Genomic DNA, 25,988 nt, shown 5'->3' on the forward strand with positions numbered 1-25,988 from the left:
ACAGGACAAAGCGCCTGTTTAATATTCCTGAACAGATTTCATTCTTGGACTCAGGATCAACAAGGACTCCTCAGTGTAACAGCTCATAAACAGTGATTTACTTGTTTTTTCACAGGCTGGCACCACATGCTGTGGATACACAAGCGCACACACACAAACATGTATACACTCACATACACAAATGTAAATATTCAAAGTAGGAAAACAGCATGAGCACTTGGCAAGATTTTAAGTCAGTTTTTTTTCTCCTTTAGTTTGCTTTACAGTTAAGCGCCAAAACTTTCTCCTGTGCAGGAAAGATGCACTGTAACCTATGTGGGAAAGACACAACCAATTAGTGGCACTTTTGCTGACTCCAGCTTACATGCACCATCAGTCTCTTTGAGTCTTCCTGTGTACACTTATAACCTGCTCAGCTGGGCAGTTTTGCCCCTGCTAGGCCCTCCATCTGCCCGGATTTTTTTTTAGCGACTGCATGTGCTGTTTACTGCAGCATTACACTCACACAGATAGAGACTGTGGGTTTAAAATTTCTCCAAAGCCTCTTGACAAAATGTTCAATATTGGGCGCAGTTTTCTCCCCCAGCTTATATTTTATAAGAACGGGGACGGAGCCCTTTATCTGGCGTTGCTTGAAAAGACACTTGTGGAATATTTACGCATTTGGGATTTCACTTGGACTCCAAACAAAGACATAAAACGCAGCAAAGACATGCTACTCTTTTTTTTTTTTTAATTTATTTGAATGAGAGCCTGTGCTGCACAGCGCAGGCGGGGGTTAGTCCCCACAGTGCTGCATGATTATGAAACCAGTGCAGTCATGTGATGTCTTCTCTCATCATCATCATGACAAGTTGGAAGTCTGACCTTCCGCCAGCACACAGTTTGGCATGCAGGGATTGAAGATTGCAATACAGCAGCAGTGCACTTGAGGCTACACTAGGGGCGGAGTTTGACCTCTCAAGTCTCAAAACATCACTAATCCGCGTCGGACATTCTGGTACAGGCCATCATCGGCCCCGTTTTACAAAAAAAAAGGCGAGGGGACTAATTCCAGTGAAATAACACTGTCCTGCGTTGAGTGCGCTATCAAGCAGGGAAGCAGGGGCTCGGGCTGCCGCTCGTGTGCGTGTCGGAGGGGTTGGGAATGCTGCACAGAGAGTGCATTACGTGGACCTATCTGCAGTCATTTCTGGGCAGTTTTATTTGCAGGATTCACCGACCAATCGTGGATTGTTTTGGATTTTTTTTTTTTTTTTTTTTTTTTTTTGCGTTGACAGCTGGACCGCTCTGCGCCTTCAGCGGAGAGGAGAGACAACTATCCGATATCCGACTCCTCTTTAAGGTGAGTGTAGAAGAGCGCTTGTTTTCCCACTGCATGAATGCAAGTTGCGGCATATTTATAATACAGTGGCAGACCGGGAGCTGCTCCCATATACAGTAAAATCTACAGCGTAAGGCTGTGTAACACTGGCAACGTGTCTTCTACTGTGGGAACGTCGAAGCTTTATTTATTTATTTATTTATTTATTGGGGTGGTGGGTGTAGGATGGGTAGGTTGGTATCGCAGGGAAACACAGGACCAAGGATCAGGTCAACAAATCCCGTTCAATAAAAGAGGATGTATGCCCTCTTCATGAACCCGACAGCAAAGATGGGCGCTTATGTACACGTATAGGCCTATACAGGCATCACATGGTGTCAGAGAGGGTTGCAACAAACACATGTGGCCACTGAAACGTTAGAATATATGATGACACTGTTGAGTTTGTTACCAACATTGACTTCAGGATGAAATTAATGTCCTGAAATCAACGTTGTTTCAGCATGTATTTCATATTGGCTATGTCACTTTTACAATAGCATTTCCCAATAATATACTATTTAAAATAATAACTTATTCGCCTGTGTATAGACATGCAAATGAGGGATCTTGCACAAGTCACGATTCATTTATTTGTGTTTTGATTTTTTTATGCATGTATGGATGTAGCTTTAAAATTAAATGTTATGTCTTTTTAAAATGTACAACCACGGTGTTATTTACTACTTTCCTTCTGTAGCCATTCATTGTAATTTCATACTATATTCATAAGAAATTAAGCTATTCCAGAGACATGAAAGGAGTAAAGTCGGATCATATAAGTAAGATACAAGAAAGTGTCTCTGGATTGTTGTTTATTTTATCTTATATCTGTATTTTATTTCGTGTTTAAGCTTAAAAACAATCATAGTTTTTGAGAATTCCATAATAAAATATTTTCTCAGTATTTAAAATATTACACCTTTCCCCCCCCTCCTCGATCCTCAGACTTTGTCCAGTAGCATTCAATGTTGGACAGCACATGGCTGAGGCTGCCTTGTGGCTGACAATGCTTTCCACAAACCGCTCAGGAGGTGCGTGGGGATGAAATGGTTGGAGCCCATGGCCAGACCAACTCACTATCTCCCTCATCCCAACATGTCCAACTGCAGCAAGTCTCCCCCCAACTCTGGAGAAGGTAGTTCACAGGATTCATCTGGCGTCTGACCAAATCAGTCATTTGCATTAGTGATGTAATGAACACTGTATCCAAGATTAACAGAATTTTCAAGCAGGGCCTCCATTACAGTATGCAATAAATATTATTACTATAGGTATACTGGAGTTTAGCTGCAACTGCATTTAAATTGACAGAAATCTGGGCGGTGGTGTGTTTTGAGTTGACACTAGTTGTTTCTTTTTCAAAGTACTTTTTTTTTTTCATTTACAACACCACCACCAAAAAATACAATAAAATATAATATCTATTATAATATATTATATTTAAACCTACTGAGCACCAACTATAAGTATATGGGACAAAGGCAGATGAACAAAGTATAAGGAGATAAGAATGTAGATGGTGCTAAATTGATCTAGTATTTTGTTAATTACTGATTACCTATTAAAAAGTATAGCTTAGAGTTGCATCATTACTTGGTAATAAGAACAAAAAGTAAGTCAAAAGTTGATTTGTGTAGAGAGAATAACTTTGGGAAGTTCTAATTTAAAAAGTTATTCTTTTCCTTTAGCTGCAGGCAATAATTCCATGGCATGGGTGAAGATGTTCAAAAAACCTGGAGGAGGCCTGAAGAAATCCTACCAGCCTGGGAGCATGCTGTCCCTCGCACTCACCAAAGGCCTGCTGAATGAGCCCGGCCAGAATAGCTGCTTCTTAAACAGCGCTGTTCAGGTGTACACCGTGTTTTAAATAGGTTTAGATTCCTGGGTAACTCTAACACTCTTTTTTAGTTTATGTCCTTGTGTGAACACATGTGTGTGGTTGATTGGACCCCCACAGGTGCTTTGGCAGCTGGACATTTTCAGGAGAAGTCTGAGGCAGCTCTCAGGTCACTTTTGTCTCGGTGATGCCTGCATTTTCTGCGCTTTAAAGGTACATTTAGTGTTAATTCATTAAGTCATTCTTCTTTTTTTTAAATTAGTTTCGTCCAGGATTAAATTCTTGTTTGATCATACATGCAAAATCTGCATCGCAAACTAATAATTAATTATGCAACTAATTATGTTTTTTTCAGAGTATATTCAGCCAGTTTCAGCAGAGCAGAGAGCGGGTGCTTCCCTCCGACAGCTTGCGTAACGCCCTTGCTGAAACTTTTAAGGATGAGCAACGCTTCCAGCTTGGGCTGATGGATGATGCTGCTGAGTGCTTTGTATGTTGACACCGTGCCTTTTGCTTTACAATCAAAAATAATCTTCAGCTCGCCTTTCCACACTAACTGAGTGTTAAAGAGTATTACTGTGTTACTGAAGAAAAGAAAGAAGAAATAGGAACATTAAAAGACTGTCCAAATGTTGGTACATGATCACCATAGTTACGTTTTTGAGGAGTATTAAATACACGCTTACGTGAAGTGTTACTCAGTAGTTCTCATTTACTGCGTCAACCTTTGTGTTTACAATTACGCACCTGTGCTGTGTTCTTTGTATTGATCGTTGCCTCTGTATCTGCTCTCACACATAATAGGAGAACATCTTGGAGCGAATTCATTTACACATAGTTTCAGACACGGCGACTGATTCATGCTCATCCAAATCCTGCATCACCCATCAGAAGTTTGCAATGATGCTTTATGAGCAAGTGAGTAATCTTGTAAAAACCACTATGTGTTATTAAAAAAAAACTACACAATAGCGTTGTCTTGTGCAAAAGAAGGGCATAATTTTAAGTTGGTCAGTTTTTTCAATTAATAAATTGAAATAATAAAAAGAGTCATATAGCTGGTTGCTTGTTAGAAATATGCATCTAACACGCTAGACTGTAAACTTGAAACAGTAGAATAATGCACAGCCTTTGTTTTGCAGTTCGTGTGTCGCTGTTGTGGCGCATCTTCAGACCCACACCCATTCACAGAATTAGTACATTATGTCTCCACTACTGCTTTATGGTAAGTACTCCATTGATAAAAAAATATTGATATTGGTTGATTAAAAATTAAATAAATCAGGCCAAAGCAGTAAACCCAATTTAAATGTCAAAATACTACCAATGCTAAAATAACTATGATGGTTACTAGTTTTAATCAAGTCATCACATTACAAATCCAAGGCTGGTTATTATCAGCAGGTCTATTGTGGTTTATTGTAGTCACAATTTTTAGTTCAAATATGTGCAAGATTGTTTCTGACTTTTTTCACCTGCACCTGACAAAAAAGAAATTCCAGCATATTATTATCCTTCAGTGGGCTGGTTTCAGTCATTATGCAAATGTACTGTTTATAAGATTGGGGAAACCTGCAGTCAGCTGAGACTGAAGAAGTCACTTGGATGAGTGACGAAACGTTTCTCCCACAAAACGCTAGATGAACAGAATCAACTTTTGGAGATCCAGCGTATCTCTAAATTGAACCGTAATAATTTATTTTCTTATTTTTTCAGCATTTTGAATTAGTGAGTCTCAGACCTAACCATAATTTCAAATTATTAAGTTGAAATTTAAAGATAATAACCAAAATGTTTGACTTTGACAGCCAAAAAGAAGCATTTCAGTGGCAGAAACAAACTTCCATCAATTTTTCACACGATCTTAATGATGTGAGAAATCAATAATAGTGTCTTTGCTAGAGTTGGATGTCTCGAGACCGGTCTTGGTCTTGAGACTGGTCTCGAGACCACTTTTACGTGGTCTTGGTCTTGTCTTGGTCTTGACGTACTTTGGCCTCGGTCTTGTCTTGGTTTCGGATCCCTTGGTCTTGTCTTGGTCTTGCAGTCTCTGTCTCGCTGTCTCGGTCTTGCTGTCTCAGATCGACATAGTGGTCGGGAGATTTGGAGTAAACAGTATCCATGACACACAACGTAACGTTCGATAATGTGTCACGCGCAAAAGCATCAGCTCTAAGAGCCGTGCTTAGAGAGTGCTTTGTAGTGAATCAGAAGAGTCGACTCCCATTGAGCAAGAGCCGGCTCCTCACTTAATTTCCTTTTGCTGCTCAGCTCTCACACAGTGGCTCAGCTATGCTCCAAGACTAGACTACAAGTCTAGTCTTTGCATTCATTTGCATTATTAAATTAAAATTAATAGATTATAAATGTTTTTGTGCTTTTAAATTGTTATGGAACAAAACGTGATGGATAGAAGACATATAGCAATAAAGGTTGAACAGCTTTGCTCACTCATATTGCCACATTAATTTTAAAAGATAGTGAGGTGAAAAACTGAAAGACTTAAAATTGTTATTTATTAAAGTAATAGTTGTTTAGAAAATTAATTTGCTTCTTTTCCACCAATGGGGGAATAAGTGCATAAAAACGTATAGATATTGACATTGCATTAACTTGATATTAGCTAAATTTCAAACATTGCCCAAGAATTTTTACAATCAGTTTATCCCTGTTTGAAATTTTCTGTGTTAATCTTTTTGTTTCTTAAGAACCCCAAAATGGATGTGAAATAACACCCTGCTAATTATATACACCTAGTGAATAAATATATACACCTAGTGGCCACAACTCTAATGCTGCCCACTACAAACTGTTGTACCATAAAGATAAAAAAATGTTTAGTAGTGACTGATCTTGTCTAAAATCAGTACTCATATAATAATGATAACAAAACTGACAGCAACAGCAATATTCATGTGGGAGCGAGGAAGCGAACCTTATCAGTCCTGCCTATGTTTATTATTAATAGACAACCTTAGTTATCAGGATAACACTAAAAACAAATTTGACAAAAAATCACAATTTGAAACTGAGATAAGTCTACATCAGTTACATAGAAACATTGGCAGCCTACCTTACAAAGTCCCCCTGATCAGCAGTATATAGTGCCGTCACCTGAAGCACAGCACTACTTCAGACAATTTAAAAATATGTTTTTTCCAACAAAAGTCTTAAAATATCTGTAATTTTTAACCTCATAGTTTTTTGCCCTGTTTCAGACAACCTAAAAATAGTGTTGTCATTGATGAATTTTGTATTTCTTTTTAATGGTAAAAAAGTGGTATTTTGCTGGGTATTGCTATGAAGTTTGAAATTCCAATATCGTAACGACCTCAACATTTTCCAATCCAATCTATGGTTGCGATTGTGATTTCCTTTGTATATTTAACCTTCACTTTGTGTGTTAAAAAACAAAACACCTTCATAAACAGTTTAATGGAAAGATATTTTTACATTCTCTTTCTACTCTATGTAAGTATGAGATGTGTGTACATTCATGCAGGATTTGTGAATTTTTAAATTGTTTGCAGAGTCAATTACTCTTTCAGAGATGTATTAGATGGTTTGTTACCTGCTAAATAATTGCACAGTTTGCACAGTTTTTTAATGGAAAAGTGTTTTTATATTTCTTCAAATGTGTCCAGAGGGGATTTTTAGCTGCAGTCTGTTATCATTATTGGATTTTATCAGTAGGTGTTTCCTGGGCTTTGCACACTCTACCTTACAAAGACAAAAAATAATAAAATGCACAACCTCAATAATAAATTGCATAAATTATTATTATTATCTGCTTAAATACAGAATTTATATCAGATTTATTGTTTGGATCATATTTTCTGATTCACACTTTTTGGTATTTAATGTTATACATCGAATGGGAACAAAATATTAGTTGATGCATTTTCTGTTTTTGCACCCAGCCAACAGGTTGATCGCATGTTGGGGAAGAGCGAGCGGCTAAGGTCAGACATGTTTGGAGAATTGCTGCAGGCAGCAAACAACACAGGTGACCTCCGAAGCTGCCCGGTATGTTCCATATTTGCTGTCACTTTTCCTTTTCCTGTGGTAATATTTCTTAGAAAATCGGTTGCTCAGTACCTTTTCCCTGTTTTGCTATTTAGTAAGAACATCTGTCTGAATTTAACCTTTAGCAAATGCTGATTTGTTTGACGCAGCTATAAATGAATAATTTAGGCATTCAGTTTAACAGTTAGTATGATACTTTAAAATGGACACAAAAATGACTGTTGCAACTGTGCAGAGTACACTCTGTGCTTTCTGCTGTGACACTGCACTTGAAGCGACCGGAAGGAGACGATGCCAGACTAGTGTTAGGATATAAATAGCGGTAAGGGCTTATCCACTGTTTTTCTCTCATCTGCATTTGCTACCGCTGTCTTCCTTTTCAGTGTGCATCAGTTAAGGCACAGTGCTGTGTTCCCTTAAACCTGTACTCTTCCCATGCTCTCTGGCTGCTTTATGCCTTTGCAATATTCTGATGATGATATTTAAGTCACTTTAATTTCCTTTCAGTTTATTTCATCTTTTTGTTTATACCACAAAAAGACACAACCTATGACTCTGACATTTGGGGAAATTTGCTTAAAAGAAGTTAGTAAGAAAAGTTCACGTTTGCTTTTTTTATGTGTTTCCAACAGTGGGATTGGTTCAGTGAGAGTTATATAAGCAGAACAGCTAGCCTCAATCAAATTGTAAAACAATTCAAAACTTTCAGCCACATTGTAAGTGTTTTATTTACACATGGTCATTTCATTTTTTTATTGTGCGTCTCGTTTATTCATTCTTGTCTTGTTTATTTAATGCCTTTATTACTTTGAGTGAAGAACCAATCCTTACCAGTGTCTGCATCTTTGTTTTTATTGGTTGTTGTTTTAAAGTATTTTGCAATTTTGGTAATGTGTTTTATAAACAACTTTATTACAACTTTACAACTTTATCACTAAAAAACTAATTACAAAACATCCAACAGAGTGGGTTTTTCTCAGAGTTAGAAAAGACAGCATATTTGCCTAAACTAGTAGCCCATTAGAAAGGCACATTTCCCATTACTGCATATCTTAAATGCAAACATAATTTTTTTTGTCAAAGAGAAAGATTATATAGTTTTACTGGACTTTACTGGACAATTAAAAATTGCTATGCCCAGTTGTTTTTATCCTTAAATGCATTATTTGTTATGCAGAGTAACTGTGGTCAGAGCATCAAGATCCGTCGCGTCCTAATGAACTGTCCAGAGATTGTGACGATTGGATTTGTATGGGACGCCGAGCAGTCTGATCTTACAGATGATGTTATTAAGTCCCTTAGCCCCCGTTTGAACCTGTGTGGGGTAAGACCAAGTCAAAGGCTGAATGGAGTTACCAGTAACCTGATAACAAATGGAAATCCATTAGATTATTATAGATAAAAAACATTGTACTTTTTGTACTTTGTGTTAAAAGACTTGTTACAAATGTACATATCGAAAGATATTTGCCAATTTTATCATTTAATATCATATATATGAAGGTCAGCATGCTGTAATCTTTAAACTGGCCATGGAAGTCACACAAATAACTGATATTTTCATAGGATTTAGAATCTGGCACAAAACCATCAAACTTCAATTTGATCTCTTTCAGCTTTTCAACCGAGTCACTGATGAAAATGCTAAACGGAGTGAGCTACATCTGGTGGGGATGATCTGTTTTGCGAGTAAACATTACTCAGCTTTTGCCTATCACACCAAATCTTCAAAGTGGATGTTTTTTGATGATGCTACTGTGAAAGAGGTTAGGATGTCTGCCATTAATCCGCCTTACCCCTTTTCAAAAGTGTATTACCTACTACTGTGTTACATGCTCTAACTCAGTTATTTTCACCTTTTTTTCAGATTGGGTCCAAATGGAAAGATGTTGCTTCTAAATGCATTAGAGGACATTTCCAGCCGCTTCTTTTATTTTACACCAACCCCGAGGGCAGTCCTGTATCTAATGAAGATGCACCAAGGCAGACCACCATGTGTCCCCGCTACAAAGCCCAAGTAAACGGTGACATGAACGGTAAGACAGCCTTCCACTTATTATAACTTCTCAAAAAAAAAACAAAAACACCCAGCTCGCCCCTGTGGGCGGTTTATCCTTCAAGCTCGGGTCCTCTACCAGAGGCCTGGGAGCTTGAGGGTCCTGCGCAGTATCTTAGCTGTTCCCAGGACTGCGCTCTTCTGGACAGAGATCTCCGATGTTGTTCCCGGGATCTGCTGGAGCCACTCGCCTAGCTTGGGAGTCACCGCACCTAGTGCTCCGATTACCACGGGGACCACCGTTACCTTCACCCTCCACATCCTCTCAAGCTCTTCTCTGAGCCCTTGGTATTTCTCCAGCTTCTCGTGTTCCTTCTTCCTGATATTGCTGTCATTCGGAACCGCTACATCGATCACTACGGCCGTCTTCTTCTGTTTGTCTACCACCACTATGTCCGGTTGGTTAGCCATCACCATTTTGTCCGTCTGTATCTGGAAGTTCCACAAGATCTTAGCTCGGTCATTCTCCACCACCCTTGGGGGCGTCTCCCAGTTTGACCTCGGAACTTCCAGGCCATATTCGTCACAGATGTTTCTGTATACTATGCTGGCCACTTGGTTATGGCGTTCCATGTATGCCCTGCCTGCTGGCATCTTGCACCCTGCTGTTATGTGCTGGATTGTCTCTGGGGCATCTTTACACAGCCTGCACCTGGGGTCTTGCCTGGTGTGATAGACCCCAGCCTCTATGGATCTTGTACTCAGAGCTTGTTCTTGTGCTGCCATGATTAGTGCCTCTGTGCTGTCTTTCAGTCCAGCTTTGTCCAGCCACTGGTAGGATTTCTGGATATCAGCCACCTCCTCTATCTGCCGGTGGTACATACCGTGCAGGGGCCTGTCCTTCCATGATGGTTCCTCGTCTCCCTCCTCTTTCTTGGGTTTTTGCTGCCTGAGGTATTCACTGAGCACTCGGTCAGTTGGGGCCATCATAAGCTGATCTACAATACAGCAGCAGTGATCAGTGAGATGCTTGTCTATAAGTTGAACAGCCACAAGGAGCAGTGCCCTCCATGGAGAAGGAGGCTAGAGGGTAAGATCAAAGTAGCACGGAGGGAGGTTAGCCAACTAACTGAGTTGCAGAAAGGTGCGACAAAGAAGGTGCATAAAAAATACAGCAACCTGTCCATACCCGAGGCCTTGGAAACTGCCAAGCAAAGACTCACAGCCTTGGCCAGCCGCTTGAGGAGGTACACCAGAGAGATAGAAGGCAGGAGAATAAACCAGCTGTTCTCCACAGAACCAGCAAAGGTGTACTCTCAATGGCAAGGGAACAATAAGAGAACAGCACCACCAAGGCTGGAGACGGAGCAATACTGGAAGAGCATATGGGAGAAGGACGCAACCCATAACGGCAATGCTCAGTAGCTAGTGGATTTGAGGGCAGATCATAGCAACCTCCCTGAACAGGGTCCAGTAACCATCACGGTGGCAGACATCCAAGCAAGGGTCTCTAGTATGAAGAGTTGGACAGCACCAGGCCCTGACATGGTCCACGCCTACTGGCTGAAGAAGCTGACTGCACTCCACGAGCATCTGGCAGCACAAATGAACCAGCTGCTAGTTGACGAGAGACACCCGGAATGGCTAACCGAAGGTCGGACGGTCCTGATCCCCAAGGACCCCAAGAAGGGACCGGTCCCATCCAACTACCGACCAATAACCTGCCTCAGTACTACATGGAAGCTCCTGTCAGGCATCATATCGGCTAAGATGAACAGGCACATGGGTCAATACATGAGCGGGGCACAGAAAGGGATTGGCAAGAATACGAGGCGCAAAACAGTTACAAGTACCTGGGGATCCCGCAGGCGAATGGGAACCATGAAGAGGCAGCTAGGAAAGCTGCAACCACCAAGTACCTACAGAGGGTCAGGCAAGTCCTGAGGAGTCAGCTGAACGGTAAGAACAAGATCCGGGCTATCAACACCTACGCCCTGCCCGTGATCAGGTACCCAGCTGGTATAATAAGTTGGCCAAAGGAGGAGATAGAAGCCACTGACATAAAGACAAGAAAGCTCCTTACCATGCATGGAGGGTTTCACCCCAAGTCCAGCACCCTGAGGCTGTACGCTAAGCGGAAGGAAGGGGGCCGGGGACTGGTGAGTGTCAGCACCACAGTCCAGGATGAGACAAAAGATAACTTCTCATATATATATGTGTGTATATATATATATATATATATATATATATATATATATATATATATATATATATATATATATATATATATATACACATATATATGTATATATATATATATATATACACATATATATACACACACACATATATATAAAGGGGATAATCCACAATATATATGAGGTGTGATGTCTTTTTACTGTGAACTATATTTTCCCACTCTAAACATGTTCAACTCTGCCTCAGAAATGCTTGTATTTATGGTTTGAATTGTATAGACCTACTTTCTGTTCATTCCTTCATTTTTCTACATCAAGATCGTTTGGTTATACATTAATGCCTAAAATCAGTTATACTGCATTTACTAACTTGAGAAAGTAAATAATGTATTAATGATTATTGGATTGTTGGCAAATACTGTCAATAAATCCATGAGATTAAATAATGGCCTACCCCGAGTCAGATTAGGGATAATCTGCAGTTAACTCCTGATTACTACCTGTAATTAATCAAAGCATTAAATGTTTATGTTTTACTTCCTCAAGTGCAAAACTGCTGTTTACATAAAATGACAAATAAAAGAAAATTCACAGTGAGCAGCACTTCTCTGGGACAAATTGCCCTGTTGATATCAGAGGTCAGAGGACTGTTTCAAGCTAACAGGAAGACATCAGTCGATGAAATAATCACAAGTTTCATCCAAGGCAGAAAAGTATCTAAAAATCTAAGAACAGGAGCTCAAGGGTTCAGTTTGCACAGGCTCACCAAAATTGGACATTTTGCCTGATCTAACGAGTCTTGATTTTGGCTGCAACATTTAGATAGTAGGCTCAGAATTTGATGTAAATGACATGAAAGCAGTGAACCATCATTGTGGTGGTGTAATAGTGTATGGGATATTATGTGGCACACTTTTTGGACCCCTTAGCACCAAATGTACCCATCACTGTACCCATCCTCTTATGGCTACCTCCACTACATTCCATGTCCCAAAGCTCAAATCACTGAAAACTGGCTTCTTGAACAGTAAATTAAGTTCACTGTACTCAAATGGCCTCCACATTCACCAGATCTCAATCTAGTAAAGCACATGGTGGCACAGGAGATTCATGATAAATGACCATAAAACTTTTTGTGACTTCAGATTGGACATACAAACTTTCCAAAAAGGAATGGTGGTTTTACTGAAACACTAGTGTGAAAAGAATGAGGTAATATTAGGCAGCTAATATCTGGATGAGTCTTAACTGATTCTTCACACTATAAAATGGGGTATGTGAAATTTCACACATGTGCACACACATTCACAAACTCAAATGTTCTCTCATATAGCATAGAGTGAAGTTAATTCCCACTCACACAGAAGACAACAATTCATGGCTCTACACTGACTTCTGATTGTGTAAAGATGCCTTCATATCAACTCTATCTGATTAATGTAATAAGTGCCTAATAGATGCTGTGGAGTGGGATGCACAGTTTTTTTTGTATAAAGAAGAGCAGAAAGAATAGAAAAATTGTGGGATCCTGACACTTGATGTGATCTGTGTCTATTTTAGCATCTTGTATTTTATCAGTGATATTCAAATGCCAGTGTGAGGCTATTTTTTAAAGTAAGGCAACACATATGTAACTCTATAATAGTGGACTCTGGATTATTTAAAAAAAACAATGATTCATGTTATTACGTTTGCAAATGCCTTAACTAACTGCAGTAGCTTGCTAACGGACAGCTAACATTAGCTTTCTAAAAGCTACCTGGACATACAGCAAGGAGTAAAATAATCCTCTGACATAGTAATACATAATAATTTTAGCCAGCTAAAGGAATTTTGTTTCTTTGAATTTTGCTTTAGTTACATAATGTTGGGCTCAGTGTTCTTTTCAGAGTAAGATGCAGTGTGCTCTCTTTGTTAGCTTAGATTAAAAAAGTGCAGTGTGTTTTTTACTGTGTGCGTATGATTTATCTAACCAAACCCTTACACTTACACAATGAGTTTTGTGCAACAATAGGGTTTAGTGTCCACCAGGCTGCAATCACAGAGATTATCCTTGGCTTGTCCGGGAACTTAAAGTGAAATGAAGCTACGACATAAGAGAGCATGATAGGGATCAGAATGCTGATCCATTCCAGTTTGTCTAGTAATTTCTTTTCCAAAAAGCCCAGTCTGTTTCAGCATTTGAATTGTCTTTGTGAAAGTATCATCAGGTAAAATTTAACAGTATCTATGACAGTGGTGATTTCAGTCAATCACAAATTACAGTTATGGTTTCTGTTGGGGTGATGTCGTTAAACCTCAGGCGGAAAGATTGTCCTGGTCTATGTGCTGGCTTGAACTTGACATGAGGATGATGCCTCTGTTGCACGCAGATTACCACCCACGCCTCGCTCCCTAATCCCCGCTGCTGTGGCCAAACGCACTCATGCCCCTGCTCCACAGTTCTCACTCCTCCCCTGGACATTTCCGACATTTGCCTCCATTAATTTCTAAGCTTGGGGTTTTGGCAATGGCAACTTTCCTGTTTAGATGGATTGCTTTGCTTTAATGTGGAGCCCAGATACTTTGGCATGGGACAGGATTTTTGTTTTTATGACATTCAAAGTAAGTCGTTGATGCATTTGCTTCACACTCAGATGGCTCAGTTTTTTTTATTTATTATCCTTTCATTGAATGTAATCATATTTTGTCTGTTGTCCTGTTAATTTAATGTGCAGTTTTTAGGAGTGAGTTTTCAGTCCTGTACAGTACTTTATGCTCATTCAAACTAAAGCAGCAAACCAAGAAATGTTTTGTGGTTTAATGCTTTCGTTACAAATTTGCTCTATCATTTCAAGACACAAGATAAAATTTGCTTTATTAAGTTAAACAGCACTTTGCTGCATATACTGTTTAGTATGCTTGGAACAGTCGAAGTCCTTCAATGCCAACATTGGGCTGCACGAACAGTATATGACAGTTTACTCACTGCTCTTACTCACCACTTTTGTAACATCCAGCTTTGCATACACACAGCATTATGCAATATTTCACCTCATGTTTCAGATAATCCTCACAATATTTCCTTCACCACAATATAAATATTTGTAGTGTAATAATTGTATTATGTTTTAATGTAGATCTTATAATAAAAAGTAAAAATGAAACCTCTGCTTAAAGCGCAGTACACATACAAAGAAAGAGACAGTGCTGCAAAAAGCAAAGTAACTAAGAGAAGAGCTGAGTTACAAAAGTAAAAGACAGTGGAAGCTGTTAGGTGATCATGCTCAATAAAAAGCCAGATGTTCGCAGTTCACATCAGCACTGTTTCTCACAGTGACCCGTTTGCTACAAAAGGCAAAGAAACACCACAGGGTGGGCAGCCATGGCAGCAATTGTGTATTTTACCAAAGTTAATGATGCAGCATATGTTCTTTGTTTTGTCTCTTTCCCCATTGGCAAGAAGCAACGGCAGAATGGTGCATCTACTGTGTTCTTTATATGGACTATGATTTAATAATGAAAGTAGCCCTTCTAACATTTTTCTCATGCAATACCGTTTACTTGATTCATAACTAATTCTTATAAGTATATGGCACAGGAAAAAATGCAAAAGGAGTCACTCTAAGAGTAAATCATAGCCCATGGATGAATTTACAGCCACTAATTGTGCAAACAGATTAACACTGCTGTCTTATCGTGAGATTCAGGGTGTAACAAGACCATAAGGCAACCAGTTTTTGCTTAACCAGACAAAGTTTCCAATTGCTGTTGAATAAGTGTTTGCACAGGATTTCACATCTTATGGCTCAAAAAATGATATTGAGGTTTTGTGAGATACATGACTGCTAACTACGTCATGTTGACTTGTCTGCCCACTTTGGACATGTGACAGTCATGATGACGATCATAGATTAAGTGAATAGCCAACAGGGCTAAGTCATGCAGGCCTAAAAACTGGTCCTAGCAACCATGTGTATTTCCTGAGTAATTGGCAAAAACCTCTTTAAGATTGCTTTGGTTACCCATAGTTTGCATTGAGCACACTGACACACTGGCAGATGTTCCCCGGCTACTCTTCGAGCTGTATTGAAACATTTGCCTTCAAAATCAATGTTGCATCTTCTGGAACATGTAGACTGCAGTAGATTAGTAGATTGTGAGTGCTTGCAGACAATGCAAACATTTTCCATGCAAACCACAGGCGACTGTAGCCATTTGGTAACAATCAAACCACTGACAAGCAGCACTCTCTTGTGACCAGTTTCACCTAGTAATAGCCGGCAAAATCCAGAAACCACTCGCTAACCAGTTCCGGGATTTACACTTTTCTCCCGCTGTCGGTGGTTGTTTCATGACCAATATGGACGTTCGATCAATGTGACCATGATGTCAAATGAGAAACATCTGTAGTCACTGGCCACTGGCTACATCCCCAGCGTCCTGGCAGAAATAAAAAGATAGAGTACATTACTCAAAGTGCGAATGCACATTTGAGTGTGTGCTCTTATTGTCTCTTTGCCAAAATATTTGTGATGCTGGAGAGTTGTGGTTACGTCATACATAATGTTGGTCAAAAGCATAATAATGTCTTTTGTATAGACTGTAGTCTTGAGTTAAAATATATACAAATCTTTAGAGTTTTTCATTTTACTTGTTATTTCTTTCTTTCTTTCTTTCTTTTCTTAAATTTGGGCCATGGGAACTAACCCTGCTAAAGGTAGTTTATGGCTCAGAGTAAATATTTAACACTCATTTAGTTGTTCGAGAGCCAGAAATATTCCAAATTATTTGTCAAAAACAATATAATTTCTGTGTTGTAGAGAAACCACAGTCCTGTAATTTGATTAATTTATTTTCCTCAACAGTAAAACATCCTCTTGGCAGTCCTAACAAATTTCAGGAAACTTTCATGGAGAATTTGCAGAGGCCAGGTGAAACATCAAAAAAAGACAGAGGTCATCGAAGAACTGAACCATCACAAAACAAAGGTAGAGGGCTGTGTGCACATAGCACATGTTCTCTAGTTAAAAGGGTAGCAGTGTAAATCTGGGAGGAGAAAGGCAAATTTGCAGACTGCATGGGCTCTACACGCGATATTCTGCAAATAATCTGTGTTCACTGTTCTTAGATATGACGCATGCAAGACCTTCATCTCCACCAGAGAATGGTCCAGGGCCTCCTGTGGAAAAATCAAAAAGCTATCCACGTAATGAGAAGCCATCAAACCATTCAAGCAGAGGATCTCAGGAGCCACATGGACAGTCCTTTGGTGCACAGAGTGGTGGACATAGTCGGAAAACTAATAATTTCCCAGGTCACAATGACCAGGATGGCACCCATGACCAATGGGAAAAAGGTGGGAGTGGAGGAAGTCGCAATAAGTCTAAGTCTACTTGGAGACCTATTCGGGAGGTGTTAAATGTGGACACGGTATTGAATGAACTAGAGCAGCGGCGTCAGCAGCAACATGACAGCCCGCGATGTAGTAAGCCTCCATCACACGAGAGGGTGCACCCAGAACAAAACCGAGATCGTGAGCGGGAATATGTACGAACCAGAGAGGATCGGAAACAGAAATGTTTAATGACGATTTATGAGGACGAGCAGCGGCTTGAGACTGAGAGCCACAGCTCTGTAGAGTCAGAAAGCCGAGCAAATTACCAGAGGGGCAGCAAACTAAAGGGGGGCCCAAAGACTCTTCTACGTAGTGATACCTGGACCATTCAAAGGACAGAGTCTGGCTATGAGAGCAGTGATAGACTCAGCAGTGGCTCCACCAATCCTGATTCTCCTGGGGTCGATGGCTTTGCTGTTAAAGACCAGAGATCAACAGCGGAGGTACCGCTGCAAAGGTAAGACTCAGCTGATGACTATGACAGATACTGTCATTTTAATTTTACCTGCGGCAAATCGCCAGCATGCTGTGTTCATAAATAGTTTATTTAATAGGCAACATCATAAGATCTCTAGAAATAGAGTAAGATTTAAGTGAATCTTTTGTTATGAATTTTCTCATTAAAATAGTACATGTGACAAAAGGACATTTTGATGAGCCAGAACACTTTGGCCCAGAAATCACATTTTCAGATATCTTTTTCTAAAAGCACCAATAAGCCTGTGTTAACAATGACAAAAAGTAGTTTTGTATATGTTCAAAGTGTATTTTAAGGCCTATCTTTTCCTGGAAAACCAAAAGAAGTTTATGACTCATCCTGCACTGCGAAATGTGTACTATGTGTGAATCTAAGAAGACAATTTCTTCTTGATTCAGCTCGTTACCATGGCATTGATACACTATGGATAAAAACCTTCATTAATAAACATCTTGAATATGTCAAGTTCTTTGTCAGTGACAATAACTAGCATTTCTATTTGTAAAGTATTATGAAAAACACACAATTGGCGTTACAATGTAAACAGAAAAAAACAAACAAACTTGTGTTGTCCATCTTTTTAGTTATTTGTTTTAAAAATGCTGCTCTGCACATTTTTGTTTCATAGTCACGCGCACTCTTGTTTTCCTTTTGCGTCTATGGTTATTTTAAGAGAGCTGGATATATTCTGCCACTTGCTAATTTTTTCCACTTGTCCACTGGTCACGTTTTGTGTTGTGGACAAAAAAGCTTTTTCTCCATAGACTGAGATGGACGCCGCTCACTGCAGTGTACCTGGACTGAGTCCAGCTGGAGTAGGTCTAGCTAAATCCATTTGGATCCACAGTGAGCGCCATAATTATAAAAGAGACGCCTTAAAAACCTTTGATAGGACACAGGATATTTTTCCATTATTTTTTCTCTGACATTTTATATTTATAAAAGTTTCCCAGAAGCTAAAAAAGGGAAGTTTATTTTAATACTCTATTCCCATGTACACTTTAAAGGGTGAGTGTGTGGAGGACGCCAGCAGCAGACACAGAAATGCACATATATCTACAATACATAAGCAAACCTGGAAGCTAGAAAACAGTTTTGGCTGTATATTTAACAAGGAATTATTAATCACTGAAAGCCATCTTTGAGTGGTTTTCATTCTAAATCTTGTTCAGATGGCACTTTTCATTACTCAGTATGTTTTGATTGGTTGTTTTGTGTGTGTGTAGAGAAGCAGTCACACTGTGAGAATTTGGTCATAAATTTGTTTGTGTTCACCAAGGCTCCAAATCACCCATCAGTTAATGACTTTATTTGACATAAATATTGATTGTTTAAAGGTCACATTCAACCCAAAATTGTATGGTTAAAAAGGACTTTAAAGTTTAAAGAGAAATGCATGTGTAAATGCTCTCTAAATTTGCAGTCTGTACATGGAGATATTAAAATATGAACGTGCCTCATGCAAGTAAAAGCAAACTATTAAAATACTTGTATTTAAGTATGTAATTATATCGAGTAAAAGGTATTTAAGGTAGGAAATCATCTGTTTTTTGTAAATTAATATTATGAAAAATTTAATAAAATTTCTCCATAATTGTTCAATTTGCAGTTTTATAAGTCTTTGTCAGTGAGTATGGTTTATAAACAGAGAGTACCGATACACACAGGTAAATTTTAGGGAGGATTCATAATATAATAAGCACCTTTAGGAATAATAATTATTTAATAAAAGCTGCATTTTTTTTACAGCCTATTGAGTACTGCATTTAGTCACTATCATATTACAAAGGTATCCTTGAAATATCATGAATGTTATTGAAGATGGTACTCATCAAAGCATTATTTTTGTAATGGTCTGAAGGAATGTAGCAATTAATAATCAGTTTTAACTTGGTAATAACGATAGATATTTTCAGTGGTTGGTTATTTACCTTAGATGTCTGTTGAAAATAAAAACACTTTAAATGAAAGGATACCATGGACTACTACTGTTTTCAGCCTTTTTATGCACATTTTTGTCATTTTGTAGAACAATATATGGTATAGCTAGAGAGCTACATGAAAGTTTGAATGTAATGCAAGAATTAAAAGCAATCATACGTTTTTACAGGCTCGATTCGGTCGACTAGACAAGATTCAAAACAACTGTTATACAGTCAATTCCATCTAAAGTCAATTCTAGTCATTAGAGTCTCAGTAGACCTTGAATATGTCTTTGGTCCTGCCATACTACTGGTATTATCTGGATTGATGTGCATCATTTATTGCCAGAAAAAGAGTAAAAGTTTGATGCTTCTGGGGTTTTTTTTTTATGCTGGCTCTGTATTACACTTGGAAACACACTCAGTTGCTGTCTTTTATTTTCAGCCAGCAGCACCAAAAAGGAGGCGATGCAAAATCTAGTATAATGTCCTCACCTCCACACAATGGTAAGTTCCACAATTTTAAAGGCTTCCTGAGGTTTTTGTGGCACAGTAAAAGAATTAGCTGGTAATAAATGCAGTGTGTGAAGTAACCACAGCGCAGTGCGTAATTGTAACCTGCTATTAGTAATTTTCAGTTTTTGGTAAAATGTTAACATGCATGTACTTGTATGTAACAGCCTTATTCTATGTAACAAGTCCACTTTATATAACAGGTATGCATGGAAACATACGTTGTGGGTGGATGTAATTATCCCCCCAAAAACAAACTCATATCTGCTTTAAAAACATGATGTGGGTGTTTTAAATGTAGATTTTGCCATAAAAGAAGTAAAAAAAGGATAACATGTAAAAAAAAAAAAAAAATGAAAGTAATATAATGTGACGTTTGAAACAGGACTTTGGTCTCAGTTATATGTTTTAAAATATTTGCAATACTTACACGAAAAGATTTACAAGGAAAAAAGAAACTTAGATTAGATCTGTGTGTAAAGAACTTTCAAAAGTTCATCTTTCTTTCTTTCTTTCTTTCTTTAACCTGTCTTGTAAATGCTATGTTGATTTCTGAGTTTGGACTGGCTTATTTAACCTCTTCACCCAGTCAGTCCTGCACAGGCATTAATCTGATGATAATCCCACAAAGCTTGTTCAGCTAGCACAGCTGGACGTGGCTGCCGGCATTGTCATAAATATCTTTCTGTTGCATGCTGTACTTAGGAGTGTGCTGCACTCAATACTTAATCAAGGCTATGTGCATTCAGAGCCAGTGTTTCCAACCAACAGCTAGAGCTTTTATCCTTGCATGGACCTCTCCAGGGCAACAGCGAAGAAAAAAATAACACATCTATTTTTAAAGGGAAGGAATTCAGCACCACACTGCCTCTTGCTGCGCTGGTGCATGGAGGGAGCTTGCTGACTGATTCATCCAGTTGTGTGAAAGTGAGATTAACTTGCTGCTGCTGCCACCTTGTGTCCTGAGAGGGCAAAAGCCTTGACGTCAGACATAGATGATTTTCTCCTTCTTAGTTTAGACTTTTGATTAGCTTTGCTTTTTAACATAGGCAGCAGTGCATAATTGTCTGCACTGTCTGAGGAAAAAAGAAGTCTCACTACATAAATTTGTTGGGGTTTTTTCTGTGTTTGGTCTGGTACTTCCTCTCATTGTTTCTTAGCCTGTGATTTTCCATGTCTTAATATTTGTATAGCTCTTCTTGTGTAATAATAGTAATAATAAACCTATTAAAAAGATGGATATATCTTTTTTGGATCTTTCCTGTTTTATTCAGTTTACTGCTTTGTTTTGATCCTGTTTTTTGTTTTGTTTTGTTTTATAGGCAAACATCAACCCAAACCTCAGGGAAAGAACCATGATCAAGTTTCACATTCACATCAAAAGAGCAGTCCATGTTCGAGGTTATTTCTTGTTGTTTCTCTTGAATTACATAAAAATGGCTTTAGTTTTTAAAAAATAGTTCAAGTTGATGGATCCACCTGTATATATAGGGATGACTTGCACTGTGGTTATAGTGTGTAATGGGTCATATTGGATAAATTAACAAATTGCATAATTAGTATAAACTGAGAACACAGACAGAGAGCTAAATGAAATGGAAGAGGAGACCTAAAGGATGGAGCCAGAAAGTCAACACTGCGATTCTAAAACTCAGTTTACCTCTGGAAACTTGTTATGTTCCTACAATCAATGCCCTCCACATCAAAAATAGATGTGTGCATAACTACTAGAAGAGATTATTTTGCAGCACTGCTGTCATGGAAACTTTAGTTTCTCCTCCCCAAACATCAGCTGACAAAAAAAGCAAACCAGACCAGATGCTGAGCTTCCTTCCTGAACATTCCTGGACATTTCATTCAGTGAAAATCAGCGATACCTTAGAAAAAGTACAGTTGTATAATATATCTTTAAAAAAAAAATACATGTGACATGTCAGAGTAGTTTGGATTACGATGATTAGGCCAGCCAGCAAGTTGTACATCTTGGATGTTTGAAAAGTTGTCGGAAACTTGCGTCACTTCAGTTTGCACCCCAAAATGTGTTGTTTTGCATAAATCCAAGTTATTACACTGAAATGTAATATAGCAATAATATACAGAAAAATGCTTTAAGACAATATACATGAATTTTAAGTTTTTACATCTTAATTAATTTCCTCTTTTTCTGTAGACGGAAATCAAAGTACGCGTCTAGTACCTCCAGAAAAGCAGGGTCTTCTGAGAGGATCTCGTCTGGCTCGGACAGCAGGCAGAGTGAGCAGCAGGAGATGACAAACTGTAGAGGGCACACTGGAGAAAGTACAAACCTGAGGCACATTACAAAAACCAGCAGCTCAGAATGGAACAGCTCTGATGATCTTGCTCTCTCTGAGCCAGAGGATAGAGAAAGCACTTACCTCTCCAGTAACAGCGAGGCCACAGCCTCTGATTCTCAGTGTCCCCATATAAGCCTGCCATACCACCCTCCCAGCAATGTGACGGCAGAACCTCTTCAACTGAACAGCCAGCGTCAGCTTGGTACAACAGGGCTGCCTCACCTTCGACCCAGCCAACGGACTCCTCACCAAGGGGAAACAGGCCACCCAGTGTTTCGTCCCAGGATGCTCCAAGAACCTTTTCCATCAAGTCCTCGTCTTTCGTCCACATCTTACGTCAGTCCTCACAGAAAGCCCGACATGTCGGGCCTCCGAACCTTCTCAGATGCAAGCTCCAAGTCGGGGTCTGACCCAGAAAGGAGTACCCCATCATCGTGTGAAAGCGAGGAAAGAGCAGCTGGATGCAGGATGGAACAGGCAGTGCCTGCTCAAGAGGTTTCTCTGACAACATACTTCAATGTGGATAACTGCATGACGGAAACATACCGTCTCAAGTACCACAACCAGAGGCCTCTTGTCCTCTCTGCCACGGTGCCACGGACAACGGTTGCAAGTGAGCGGAGAGATAACAGTGATACACATTCACAAGATGTGCCAAAAGCCAGACCGGAAACAAGTAAGCCTCCAAACAAAACCAGTAAGTTACTGGAAAGGACAAAATGACAATATCGTATTGTTTTCTTTGTTGCTGTGTCAGTGACACATGGCTGTCATAAAAACAAGTTTTTTTTTTTAAAGGAAACTCTTTTTTTTTCCTTCACAGGCCATAATAGCAATAAACCCACTGCAAAATGGAACCCAGTGACAGCCAAAGGACTGGATGAACGTGGTTTTTTATGAGTGTAACTTGGTAAGTTTTGTTTACATGGATGGGCAGTATTAACTGGATGCCAAAGAGTTTACAGAATGGAAATATGTCAGGAAGCCACGGCACCTCCAAACCGAGATGAACTTATTTATGCAAGCCTGTCACATAAATAAAACCCATTTCTAAATGCTGTTGTGTATGACTTGACGGATTATCAACTTTCACGTGTATCTTCATTTGTTTTGTAGCGTTGCTGCACAAAGATTTCGTTTCAACAAAACCCTGTTTTCAGTTTGCACTAAGAAGTTTTTTTAGGGTTAGATCTTTTTTTTTTTTTATCACCGTACGTCTGTTTTAAAATATTTGTATTTTAGTGCACATATTTTATTTGTGCACTAGTGCTGCAGAAATTAAACTATACAAATATATTTAGGGTAAGGCAAAAGAGATTAAGGTGAATCACAGATGATGTGCTGTGGTCTGTACGGTAAAAGAATTGAGTGTGATCACAAATAAGAGCATGCTATCATGAAAAGATATGCTAAAGATACATTATCTGATTATGATGTCATTCTACACAACACAATAACATCAAAGGTTGGCCTCATCGATAGCAGGTTAATGGCAGTTAATCTAATTACCCCTGTCAAAGGAGTAAGATTGGAAAAGTTATTCATGATTTCTGAGCACCTTACGAGTTTTATGCACATTTTGGAGGCTTTGGGTCACCAGAGGACAGACGCTGTAACAGTGACTCTTATTTATTTACTGAGGTGTTCTAAGTGTTATCAGTTATTTTGCAACATTATTCTGTTAATGAATGACTGTGGGCTGCCCCATACCAGTCAGTCTTTTGATGTAAAAAAAAAAAGTGTACTGGAAAAGATGATCGATTGTTCATTTACTTGAGAAAACCACCCCCAGTAAAGGTCAATTTTATGTCATCCTTGAAAAAAAATGTGTAACTTGTTTTATTGGTTGGTTTTATTGGCAATGTCACAGGGCAGCCTTCAGGCTATTTAGTAACCGCCATACACAGTCGTGCAACCTTTTTGTGTTTTCTTGTCTTCAGTGCTGATTCTTGTAACCTTTTTTTTTGTAATTCCCAGTGATGTCAAAACCATTTTTCCCCCAGTCTTCCTCTTAAAGTAGGCAGATTTAAATGCAGGTCTGTATTTCCAGGTATTTTCATAATAATGCCAATGTAATTGATATAACTGACATAACTATTAACCATACTACTTAACATAACACACAAGTATCCTTTTTCATAGTAAGACTAATATTCTGAAACCTGCATGTGGCCTTTACAGAGTCATACTAGCTGTTTGTACAGCCTGAGCATGAGCATGATAATCCTGGACTGACTCCAGCAAACATAACATTCTGTTTGATTTTATTCAATTGTAATAAAACAAAGTCATCAAATAGCAATTTGTAACCTTTTAAACACTTGAATGTTCTCTTGCTCACACTAGAATACATAATATTATGTTATGCTTACATTTTTGAAACTAAATGTATAATGCAAACAATGTGTTGGAAAACAAGCTGTCCGAGACATACTATGCATTCACTTTAAAAAATAATTACTTTAAGAGCAGGTTTTGGTGTTTTTAGATCCTTTTTTTTATATGCACATTTTTCAAATCTCAATATATATATATATATTTTTTTTCAACTCACTAGATTGCCAAGTCTCTTTATAACCATCATGCCATATACACATATTTTTTTTCACCTTACATTTTTATCACAGCAACCTTTGTCCAGGTATTTACTCCTCCTACTGAACACATTTAGCTGTGTATGTATGTCGTGTTTGACCCGACAGACATTTGAAATTTGTGTTGGTCATTTCAATTTGTTTCTACTTGTATATGTCATGGTTTACTTACACTGTTTAAATATAAGAAAAACAAGACTTGGCCTTCACAGGCAGTCCAGTCTATCGCTCACTGATACAGTACACGATGATATACACTAGACTGCCTTTAAACAACTTGATTGTGCTGTAGTACTTATAAATCCCTGATATTTTTAAGACTTCCTATATATTTAATGGAAAAAGTAACTAAATAACTAAATTACCGATAAACTGAAGCTCAGTCCACGAATAATAACCAGATTACCTTAACGTTGATTCACATGTGAAGTGTTTTTTCTTCATAATGATTGTGGTTTTTTTGTTTTTTTTTCCCTTCATCTTAAAAAACTCACAAGTTTAATTTTACATTCTGAACATTGTGTCTTCAGTTGTATCAACAGTGCCTTGACACTTTCAGTGAATTCATTTTTTGTTGTTGCTTTGTTCTTTGTTGGTGAACCACATTTAGAACATAAAAATGATGAATGAAGGAAAATAGACGATGTTGCGATAAACCTTTGGAGCAGGCAATGCTACCGGTGACGTATTTGACACTCCTGTATGTGAAAATGTTATTTATAGGTTGGATTGGGGTTCTTAGTGGCTCCTTCAGACTTCGATGCAACAATCACAGCTGCAGGCAGCAAACTCAGCAGTTCAAAAACAATTCCCTCTGTTAAACTAACAGTACTTAATTGTGCAAATACGATTATGTCTTGCATCCACAGTTTGTAGTCTTCAGTTAAAGTTTGAATTTGCTCTCGAGGCCTGCTTGATGAGACTGGTTTTCTCCTGTGTCACTTAATGTCACAGTTGGCATTGCATCAATCTGTTTCTTTTATTTCGGGCTACCCGTACAGTGGAGCAACCTAATTACGCTGTAAAACCACAAAACAAAAGAAAGCTTTCTGCATCATGTCACTGATCTTATCAGTTATAAGAAGTTATAAGATGACGATGCCTGATATGTAGGCTCGGGATGCCTCCCTGAATCCTGCCGTCTGCTTGGTTTTGGTCCTGTGCATTTGGTCTGCTGAGATGATTTATTGACATTACAGTAAATGCTTCATGTCAGTTTAAAGAAACATGTGAAACCTGTCTACACTTTATATTTTTGTAGATAATATATATTTATTTTTATTCATTGTTGAATAAAGTTTCAATTATTGTATCACTACTAAATTAGCCACTTGACCGTGTGTGTGTGTGTTTAACTTTGCATGAG

At 38.6% G+C, this 25,988-nt stretch overlaps 1 protein-coding gene across 2 annotated transcripts; it reads left to right on the forward strand.

Moving 5' to 3' along the window:
* Positions 1 to 848: 848 nt before the first annotated feature.
* usp53b (ubiquitin specific peptidase 53b) lies at positions 849 to 25,952 on the forward strand. 2 transcript variants are annotated; one of them, XM_084931447.1, is made up of 17 exons: positions 849 to 1,345; positions 2,312 to 2,501; positions 3,055 to 3,215; positions 3,324 to 3,416; positions 3,559 to 3,693; positions 4,008 to 4,121; positions 4,346 to 4,428; positions 7,124 to 7,229; positions 8,407 to 8,553; positions 8,846 to 8,995; positions 9,097 to 9,265; positions 16,271 to 16,393; positions 16,534 to 17,257; positions 19,646 to 19,707; positions 21,036 to 21,114; positions 21,884 to 22,725; positions 22,852 to 25,952. In XM_084931447.1, exons 2-17 carry the CDS (start codon positions 2,408 to 2,410, stop codon positions 22,926 to 22,928), a joined length of 3,159 nt encoding a protein of 1,052 aa, XP_084787573.1. In that variant the 5' UTR covers positions 849 to 1,345; positions 2,312 to 2,407; the 3' UTR covers positions 22,929 to 25,952. The 2 variants fall into 2 exon arrangements, with proteins under 2 accessions (XP_084787573.1, XP_084787574.1); XM_084931448.1 differs by having other exon boundaries at positions 850 to 1,345; positions 21,884 to 22,704.
* The last annotated feature ends 36 nt before the right edge of the window (positions 25,953 to 25,988 follow it).

This window comes from Perissodus microlepis, chromosome 6 (assembly GCF_051167445.1).
Source record: "Perissodus microlepis isolate ML-2025 ecotype Zambia chromosome 6, ASM5116744v1, whole genome shotgun sequence".
NCBI classification, from domain to species: domain Eukaryota; kingdom Metazoa; phylum Chordata; class Actinopteri; order Cichliformes; family Cichlidae; genus Perissodus; species Perissodus microlepis.

What these genes read in the sequence shown, in the direction of transcription:
- usp53b (XM_084931447.1), top strand. Translation starts at nt 2,408, where the DNA reads ATGAAATGGTTGGAGCCCATGGCCAGACCAACTCACTATCTCCCTCAT. An exon ending in TCCCCCCAACTCTGGAGAAG is followed by an intron (nt 2,502 to 3,054) that starts GTAGTTCACAGG and finishes CTTTTCCTTTAG; the next exon opens with CTGCAGGCAATAATTCCATG. An exon ending in TCTTAAACAGCGCTGTTCAG is followed by an intron (nt 3,216 to 3,323) that starts GTGTACACCGTG and finishes GGACCCCCACAG; the next exon opens with GTGCTTTGGCAGCTGGACAT.